The sequence below is a fragment of the Gymnoscopelus microlampas genome (assembly GCF_963454915.1).
Source record: "Gymnoscopelus microlampas genome assembly, chromosome: 22".
Classification (NCBI taxonomy): Eukaryota; Metazoa; Chordata; class Actinopteri; order Myctophiformes; family Myctophidae; genus Gymnoscopelus; species Gymnoscopelus microlampas.
The window spans coordinates 11,680,976-11,690,107 of NC_139959.1; the positions used below are offsets into that span (position 1 = coordinate 11,680,976).

At 43.1% G+C, this 9,132-nt stretch overlaps 1 protein-coding gene across 1 annotated transcript; it reads left to right on the plus strand.

The window, feature by feature from the left end:
* The first annotated feature begins 252 nt into the window (after window positions 1-252).
* cpb1 (carboxypeptidase B1 (tissue)) lies at window positions 253-8,101 on the plus strand. The gene is made up of 11 exons (XM_084048307.1): window positions 253-411; window positions 1,767-1,842; window positions 2,548-2,672; window positions 3,123-3,222; window positions 3,319-3,417; window positions 3,540-3,644; window positions 3,760-3,870; window positions 4,021-4,111; window positions 4,624-4,826; window positions 6,974-7,058; window positions 7,761-8,101. Exons 1-11 carry the CDS (start codon window positions 347-349, stop codon window positions 7,943-7,945), a joined length of 1,245 nt encoding a protein of 414 aa, XP_083904433.1. The 5' UTR covers window positions 253-346; the 3' UTR covers window positions 7,946-8,101.
* Window positions 8,102-9,132: the final 1,031 nt, after the last annotated feature.

A 9,132-nucleotide genomic window follows, 5' to 3' on the forward strand; every position in this document is an offset into this window, starting at 1 on the left:
AGTAGGCTACATTTCTTAGGTTTGTTGCAAGTAATGCTCATTACCCATGAAAATGTGACGGTGAACAAAAGTCTAACAGTATCCTAAATTAGAGCATGCAAGAACATTGAGAAATGTTTAAAAAATAATCTGCTGTGGCCTTGGCTGAAGGTTTCGCCCGGCAAAATGTGCATTTTGCATCTGTTAATTATTGTTGGAAAAAAACAGGTGCACGGCCATCAGTACAGGTTGTGCTAGAGGGAAACATGGCAGGATTGCTACATCGCTGATTGGGATTGGTGGACACACTGAGGGTCACAGGGTATAAGTACTGCCCTGCGGTCAGCTCAGCCTCACACTGGCAATAATGAAGGTCCTTCTGCTCCTCGGATTGGTGGCATTTGCCCTGGCTGACATCACCCGCTTCGAGGGGTAAAGTTTGAATCTTATTTTTTAATGAAGCAAAATGGTAATGATTTAGTGTGTTTTGTGTGTTTTCAGAAGGCGATTGTACATTGCTTTATTTATTTCATAAAAATGAATGACACAGTTAATGCTTTACATGACATTGCCGGTGCATGAGCCAGTGTAAGTTGATGGTACTGGCTTGATGGCTTTAGCCCTCATACATGGAAAAAGAAAAACCGGAGAAGCAAATTATTCATCAGATGTATCATAATGCACCATATGTGAACATTAATTTGTCCTTAGACCAAGATGAAAAAGATGAAATATGTGTAGACTTCTGAAAGTATTATAACAGATGCAAAAGCTTATAAGTACCTATCATCGGCATCATAAATCATTCCATGCGGCTTTATATGCCATGATTCTGTTCATCTGCTTTCAAATAGCCAATATTAATCTGTACATTTGTTTAAATAGGGGTGAATACAGACCCCCAAAAGTATGAAATAGACAAGAAATATAGATTATGGTGAATAAACTAGATGAAACAGCAGGGGGGTTTGGTGTTAAAGTTCACATTAATTACTGTCCAACAAAGTAATCATACCTCGGCAACATGTGTACTTAAGGGTAAAAGGATGATTTCATTTTTCATACATGGTTTGAAATAAATACATTAAAAACAGCTGATTATTTCACAAAAATGCCAAACTGTGGGAGCGTGATGGCCATGGAATTCCTGCCCTGGTACATGCTATCTCCATTCTTCACATATTGAAACAATGTACTGTTCACAAACCTGTCTGGACAAACCTCAAGGTAGTTTGTGTTCTTTTCCCACTGTTTTGTAATCATCCAGTACAAGCAAGGCTTGGCTATTGTAGCAAAATCTTTGAGATTTATGGCATACTTAAACCCCAGCATTTTCTAGGCCTAGGGGGAACATTAGCAGCAGATCTACAAGCTTGTAGATCGGCCATTTTTGGTGAAGAGATTTGGTGTAGGCGTAAAAAGCAGTCCAAGTACAGAGACACCTCGGGTCCAGTTCAGGGTTTAGTGGCTGGTTTAGTATACTGGTTGGCTGGTACTAGATTTGTCTATCATCATAAATTGTCTAGTTGTCCAAAAATTCATGCAGTACCAGACTGAAAATCGAATCCACCACTGGTTATGTGCACAGCACTTTCAGTGTTACCCAATAAGAATTGAGAATCTCAACAAAAAAACACTATAGTTTCTACTCTAAAAGCTATATTGGGAGGAAAGAGGCAGAGGAGAAAACATGTGAAATCAGCTGCATGGGGCCCCAGGGTAGCCTATCTAATGTGTTGAGGGCCAAATGTGTATGATTTTGTGTTCTTGGCTTTTCTGAACAATAGTGAGAAAGTGTTCCGTCTGAAGCCTGTGCTTGACGAGCATGTGACCCTCATTAAGGAACTGAGTGACAGCATGGAGGTACAGGTCCACACACACACACACACACACACACACACACACACACACACACACACACACACACACACACACACACTTTGATGTGCTATTCTCACTGCACTACAGCACTACAGGGGTTAAATTGGTTTGTTAAAGGTGATACTAGCCAATTGAACTTGCATTCGCAGGCTATTCCAGTACAGTGTAGATTGTGCAGATTTATATTTAAATCACTTTATCTTCTTTATTCTACAAACAAATCATAAGTAATGACACATCCCATGATAATCGGACAATAAGAATCCCATTCTGTATCCTCATCTTGCCAATTGAGTGATTGAGAAACTCTTTCATATTGTGAGCATGTGCATGTGTGTGCGTGCGCGCATGTGTGTGCAGCGCGTGCCTGCATGTGTGTGCAGCGCGTGTGCGCGCATGTGCATGCGCGTGTGCGTGCGTGCGTGCGTGCGTGAGTGTGTGTGTGTGTGTGTGTGTGTGTGTGTGTGTGTGTGTGTGTGTGTGTGTGTGTGTGTGTGTGTGTGTGTGTGTGTGTGTGTGTGTGTGAGTGAGTGAGTGAGTGAGTGAGTGAGTGAGTGAGTGAGTGAGTGAGTGAGTGAGTGAGTGAGTGAGTGAGTGAGTGAGTGAGTGAGTGAGTGTGAAAGAGCTCTGAAGAAAGCCAACCGTGTATATCTGCACTGAAGTGTTTGTCTGTGGCGCCCTCTGCAGGTTGACTTCTGGAGACCTGAGAGTGCTGAGCTGGTGACAATCGACATTGATGTGGACATCCATGTCCCTTCCACCCACGCTGACATGGTGTTCACCATGCTGCAGCAGAGTGGCATGGAGCATGAGTACGTCACTCACACAATACACACCTGTTTCTCATTTCCCCTTCCACGATGAAAATGAATGTATAATGCTTCTCTAACCTATTGTATAGTGTATTTGGATTCATTGTTTTGAATATATAAACACATTAACCACTGTCACCCTAGCATCCCTAATTTCATTATAAGCAGAACATTCTCAAACATTTCAGAAATAGCCGGTCTACAAGCTTGCAGAGCGGCTATTTCCACGATTCGTCTTACGACTAAGATAGGACTTAAGTTGTTAAGAGCATGATAGCTGCATTATTGTTGGTGCAGCACAGGGGAAGATGCAACAATGCTTGGGCAGAAGTTCTAGTACTGTGCCACAGTTCTTAAGGCTCATTTGTACTTCATTGTATATAAAAAATACATGTCGACAAATTATTACGAATTAGGCTTTACAGTTGACTGATGGACTCTGTTCTTCAGGGTCCTCATTGAGGACCTGCAGGCCTCCATTGAGGCTCAGGCGGACAACAAGCCCTCCCCTAGAGCTCACAGCTACACCAAGTACAACAGCTTGGACAAGGTCAGTCTCTTTCACTCTATTTCTCTTGTCTCTTTCTCTCTGATGTCACTCACTGATCTGATCTCCTGATCTTTCTTTGACACTTTTTGATTTCAGATCCAGAGCTGGATCGCCTCCATCTCCTCTTCCAGCGAACTGGTCAGCAAGCAGGTGATTGGAAACAGCTACGAGGGACGCCCCATGACCGTCCTCAAGGTATTAAACTTTCTACTTTCAATTTTTTTCTTGACTCTTGACTTGAGAGGGAGTATAAATTAGGCTTAACAAACCTATTAAGACCATAGCCCTTCTAATGCCTTCACTTTGACACCCATTAGCTCGGCAAGCAGACTGGTGCCACCAAGCCCGCTGTCTTCCTGGACTGTGGCATCCATGCCAGAGAGTGGATCTCCACTGCTTTCTGTCAGTGGTTCGTGAAGGAGGTAAAGGAAGATGCCCAGATGGGCGTAACCGCTACACCTGTCCTATAGCCAGTAGGTGAGGCAGATCGAGTTTTCCATGCCAAACTCACTTCACTTTCTGCCTATACCTCCTCAGGCTCTGTCCACCTATGGTAGCGATACTGAGATGACCAGCCTGCTCAACCAGATGGATGTCTTCGTCCTGCCTGTCTTCAACATTGATGGCTATGACTATACCCACAAGAGTGTATGACGGACATTCACTTCTACATCTATTCTACACACTGTGACCTAATGGAAGCCAGGCTGTATCATAGCCAGGGTAATATTATATAATTTGTTTGTTTATTTATTGTGCATTTCAGTGTGTTTTCTGTCTTGTTTTTTGGAAATGTAGAACAGAATGTGGAGGAAGACTCGTTCCAGGAAGTCTGGATCCAGCTGCATCGGTGCTGACCCCAACAGGAACTTCAACGCTGGCTGGTGCAGTAAGTATTACATAGATCAGTGGACCAAGTTAATGACTTTTAACACCTAAAAAACAGAAAAGAAAAAAAAAATAGAAAAAAGACCATTACTGCATCAAAAGTAATCAACAAACTATATTACAGTATAAAAACTAGTCCAACATTAGCCAGATTGTCAAATAATATAAGAAAGAGGCAAACATTGTGAAAATAGCAGATCTACATGCTCAATCTACAAGCTTGTAGATCTGCTATTTTCACAATATTTATCTGTGGAACCTCAACTCCTACAATGCCAAGTGCTTGTCAGAGTGGAGGTTTCCAGTTAAAAAAACATTATTTTTGGTAGACTTAGATGCTACATCTTGAGGCGCTTACAACTCATTTTGAACGCAACAAAACTGATGTCTCGCCCCCTATCAAAGCTTTCATTGTTTCACACATTTGAAGACTGGGATGAAATCCATTGTCATAATTTGTTCCGTCTGTTCTTTTTTACAACTTCTCTCCTCCATCATGTGATTTCATTGCAGCTACCGGAGCCTCCAGCAACCCCTGCAGTGATACCTTCTGTGGCTACAAGCCCGAGTCCGAGATCGAGGTCAAGAATGTTGCCGACTTCATCCGCAGGAACAAGTCCGTCATCAAGGCCTACATCACCATCCACTCCTACTCCCAGCTGCTGCTGTTCCCTTACTCCTACACCTTCGACCTGGCAGCAGACCACAGCGAGCTGGTCAGTCCAACGTCACTTATTATTATGCAGTAGTTTATTATACTGGTTATACATTAGAGTGCAGACACGTTTTAAATATATATTACCAACAATATATTTCTTTCAAGATATTATGTTACTTTTCAGAGGAATTGTGCTTGGCAGTATAGCTTAGATCAGTGGTTTTGAACCTGTGGGTCTTGGGGGGGTCCCCAGATGACAGTGACAATTTAAGGACTTTTAAAACCTCTTTAATACCCTCCAAAAAAGAAAGAGACCATTACTGCATCAAAAGTAATGAACAAACTGTACTATAAAACTGGTCAAACATTGTTAAAATTGTCAAATGAATGAAAAAAGCTGGAAGTGGAACGGAGTCAAACAAAATATAATGCCTCAACTCCTCTAAGTGCTTGTTGGATTGGGGGGACCCTAGTTCAAATATGATTATTTTGGGACACAATCTACTCTGTAAACTCCTCGAAGTTAATTTAACTCTGAGAGTGTACAAACGGAACCAAATGGACCCGTAAGTGTCCAGCATTTAGTTCCATTTGAACAATCTGAGAGTTACAGACCTCCTCAAGCACCCCAGAGAGTCACCAGACCCCCACTTTAAGAACCACTGGGCTATTTTCAAAATGTTTGCCTCTTTCTTATATTATTTGGCCAATGTTTGACCAGTTTGTATAGTATAGTTTGTTGATTACTTTTGATGCAGTCATGGTCTTTTTTCTTTTAGGTATTAAAAAGGTCTTAAAAGTTTTTAAATTGTCACTTCACTGTCATCTGGGCACCCCCCCACCCAAAATCATGTGGAGACCCCCCTAGAGGTCCTGACCCACAGGTTGAGAACCACTGTCTTAGGTCAGGGGTGAACAAACGTCTTCAGCAATGATCCAGATTTATTCATCCATGCACCATGCTTGTCACTACCCAAGCCAATGTGGAATTAGTTAATTCAATAATTGAATAATATATTGATAATATGATTGACAATAATAATTAAAAGCTAAAGGGTTTAAAATTACTCTAATTAATTAATTAAGGCTTCATCAATGGAACATAGTGGAAGAAACAAAGACGCTTTGAGTTGCCAAGCAGGGAACAGAAGAAAAATCTAAATACTGAATGTATTGTCAAAAGGCTTGTGCCGTAACATTTGTGCCGCAAAGCTGCCAAAGTGTATTATCTCTATTATCTTGTGTATTTTGTATTGCTGTTGTTTGTTGAGAAAAACTTCCACACACCTAGAATAAAAGCTTTAAGTGCAAGTGCAAAGGCAAACAAGTGCTCATCAATAATAAAAGAATACACCCACACACTGCCGAACTGCACGGTACAGGAGTACATTTATTTAAGGAGAGGCAACGTTTCGGTCACCGATGACCTTATTCAGGCATGAATGCCTGAAGCACAGTCAGTATCAGTGGATATCTTTCACAAGTACATTTCACAAATGTCATTAGCCATAAATTATAAATATATTCTGTGTAGAGCACGCACGCACGTCACAGGTGTTCCTTTGTCCCTAATTATTTCCCTAATTATTTTCAAGTCGGGTCCCTCGTGCAAGAGTGAGACCCAACTCATATACCATTATCACACTTATCTGAATCCATATTTAGCTGCCGCAAAGTCCCTGATCGCCTGGCTCATGTGGCTCCCTCTCAAAGGAAGCTCTTTTACCTGTAATCGACATCTCGCCGGGGCGTCCGAGGGCTGTGCTTTAACACTCACACCCTTGCTCCAGCTCTCACACTGACTGTAGTGGATCACACATTCCTGTCTCCCCATTACTCACTTCTAACCCCTTTCACTTCTAACGCCCCTTCCAATGTTTTATAGAACAAAAGAGCTCCGGGAGGCCATCCTATCTGATCTCTACATCCTCAAATGTACTTCCCTGCTTGTGCATTTCTCTCATTTCCTGTAATATTGATTTTTAATATATCCAGCGTCTTGGATGCTGCATGCTGCAATCCCAATTCCATACTGTACATGCACTTTCTAGATTTGCACGTACTTTACTTACACTTGTTTCATATAGTACACTCCACAGCAGACAACAGAACAGGGTTGGGTTAGTTAGGGTACAGGGTGTTCGTACTGCTGTATTTTCCATGTCTTTATTTTGTGTGTTTTTGTGTGTTCCATCTGCATTATAGATGAAGGTTGCAGTGGAGGCTTCCAGTGCTCTGCAAAGCCTGTACGGTACCAGATACACTAGTGGACCCGGCGCTGCTACCATCTGTAAGTACTACAATAAATGTTGCAGCCAAACTATTTTCTGTGCTAGAGAAGGGACATACTGTACTGTACGGTAGGAGGGCGTTGACAAGATGCTTGCTCTAGGGCCCTTTTTACTTGATGACCACCATTGCGTCTCATGGCGTTTTCACAATGTCTAAGCTCACGCATGCACAGTAAAATTGCCAATGTTCATTTAACCCATGCACGAGAGTGTAAAAACTGACCATTACGCCTCGATTTGGGTCAATTTTTACACTCTTTAGTCAGAGGATTTTCTTATCTAGCCTCTGCACTGTCTTCATTCAACACTGCATGTGTACGACAATTCTGTCAAACCTAGCATTTGTTTAAAAACAAACTGTCCATGGCTGTCCTGATTCATTATCACTATGCTATCTCTCTCTCTCTCTCCTCCTCCCATATCACCCCCCCTCTCTCTCTCTCCCTCTATCACTACCCCTCTCTCTCTCCCCTCTCCTTCTCTATCACTCCCCCATCTCTCTCTCTCCCTCGCTCCCTCTATCACCCCCCTCTCTCGCTCCCCCTCTCTCTCGCTCTCTCCTCCCTCTCTCTCTATATCTCTCCCCCCTCCCTCCTTCTATCACTCCCCCATCTCTCTCCCTCCCTCTCCCTCCCTCTTCCTCTCTCCCTCTCTCACCCCCCCCCCCCCCCCCCCCTCTCTCTCTCTCTCCCTCCCCTCAGACCCTGCGGCTGGCGGTTCAGACGACTGGGCCTATGACCTGGGGGTGAAATACTCCTACACCTTTGAGCTGCGCGACACCGGCCGCTACGGCTTCCTGCTGCCCGAGTCTCAGATCAAGCCCACGTGTGAGGAGACCATGCTGGCCGTCAAGTACATCACCTCCTACGTGCAGAAGACCCTCTAATAGAGAGGAGGGGGCTGCTGCCAAGAAGACCCCTGCCTGCCAACTCCGGCTCCCCTCTACCCAACCCCCAATCCCCCTTCACCCTCCCAACCTCTCAGCCGTCCTCAGCCGGTATCCATGGATACGGGGCACCACCCGCCATGTTTTCTCACTGTGCTTGACAGAATGTCAAGATGAGTGCAAACAATAAAATCAATGATCCATCCCCACTACTCGCTGAATCGATTCAAGTCCAAGTGTGTGTGTGTGTGTGCGCGTGTGTGCGTACATGCGTGCATGTGCACTGTGCATGTGAGTGTGCATGCATGCCTGCGTGTTTGTGTGCGTGAGAGAGAGAGAGAGAGAGAGAACAATGCAGTGTGTGCTGGACTAAACTTTTGTAATTTTACTGTCAAAATATACATGATATGCTATGTTTTTTTGTTTTGTTCTTATCACTATACAGGCGTGTATACTTACAAAATCAATATCTACGGCAGAAAATGATTGGAACTCATTTGAACGATTACTAAGCCATGTTTATAGCTTAAAAAATCCTCCATGTCCTAGACGAAAAACAAAACAGGGTCAGACTTATAATCCTCTGAACCCATTCAGGGACTCTGGGTTGAGCGCTTAGGTTCCTTAACACCTACGTTACGCAATCCTTTTGAATCATGAATGAGAACGAGAAACAAAAAGACCCACAGACACTCTGTAGCCTACAACACAGTAAAATCCTGAGTGTTCTAAGAGTGTAAAATGGACCCGTATTGGCCTTTGAGGCTGGGAGATCCCTCCTGTGAACTGGCAGTGTTCCAGTGGTGGTTGTGGGGGGACTATCTATCTCTGAGGATACTGGTCTGGCTGTGCAGTACGTGACAGCCATACAGTATTGACTCCATGGCAGCGTCTGTGCTCTGCCAACCATGTGTGCCTGACTAGAGAATATAAATGGCCAAAGATCTGAATAATTGAACCTAACAGCACTGACCCAAATCTTAAAAGCAAAAGAGACAAATATGAAATAATGTATTTATGTGATTCGTTAAAGTTAAATTATCGTGCAAAAGTTTCTTATTTTGGAATGCTTTTTTATTTGTTATCACATTAGTGTAACCATTGATCGATTGAATACTTTATTAGTCAGAAATGTAAACAGCGCGAGGTACAGTCAGACATGTAGGCTAAAAGGATAACATTGTGGT

Bases quoted from the DNA above. Each gene is read 5' to 3' on its own strand.
- cpb1 (XM_084048307.1), top strand. From the start codon at position 347: ATGAAGGTCCTTCTGCTCCTCGGATTGGTGGCATTTGCCCTGGCTGAC. The intron at 3,418-3,539 runs GTATTAAACTTT...GACACCCATTAG, and splicing joins GCCCCATGACCGTCCTCAAG to CTCGGCAAGCAGACTGGTGC. The intron at 3,645-3,759 runs GTAAAGGAAGAT...ATACCTCCTCAG, and splicing joins GTCAGTGGTTCGTGAAGGAG to GCTCTGTCCACCTATGGTAG.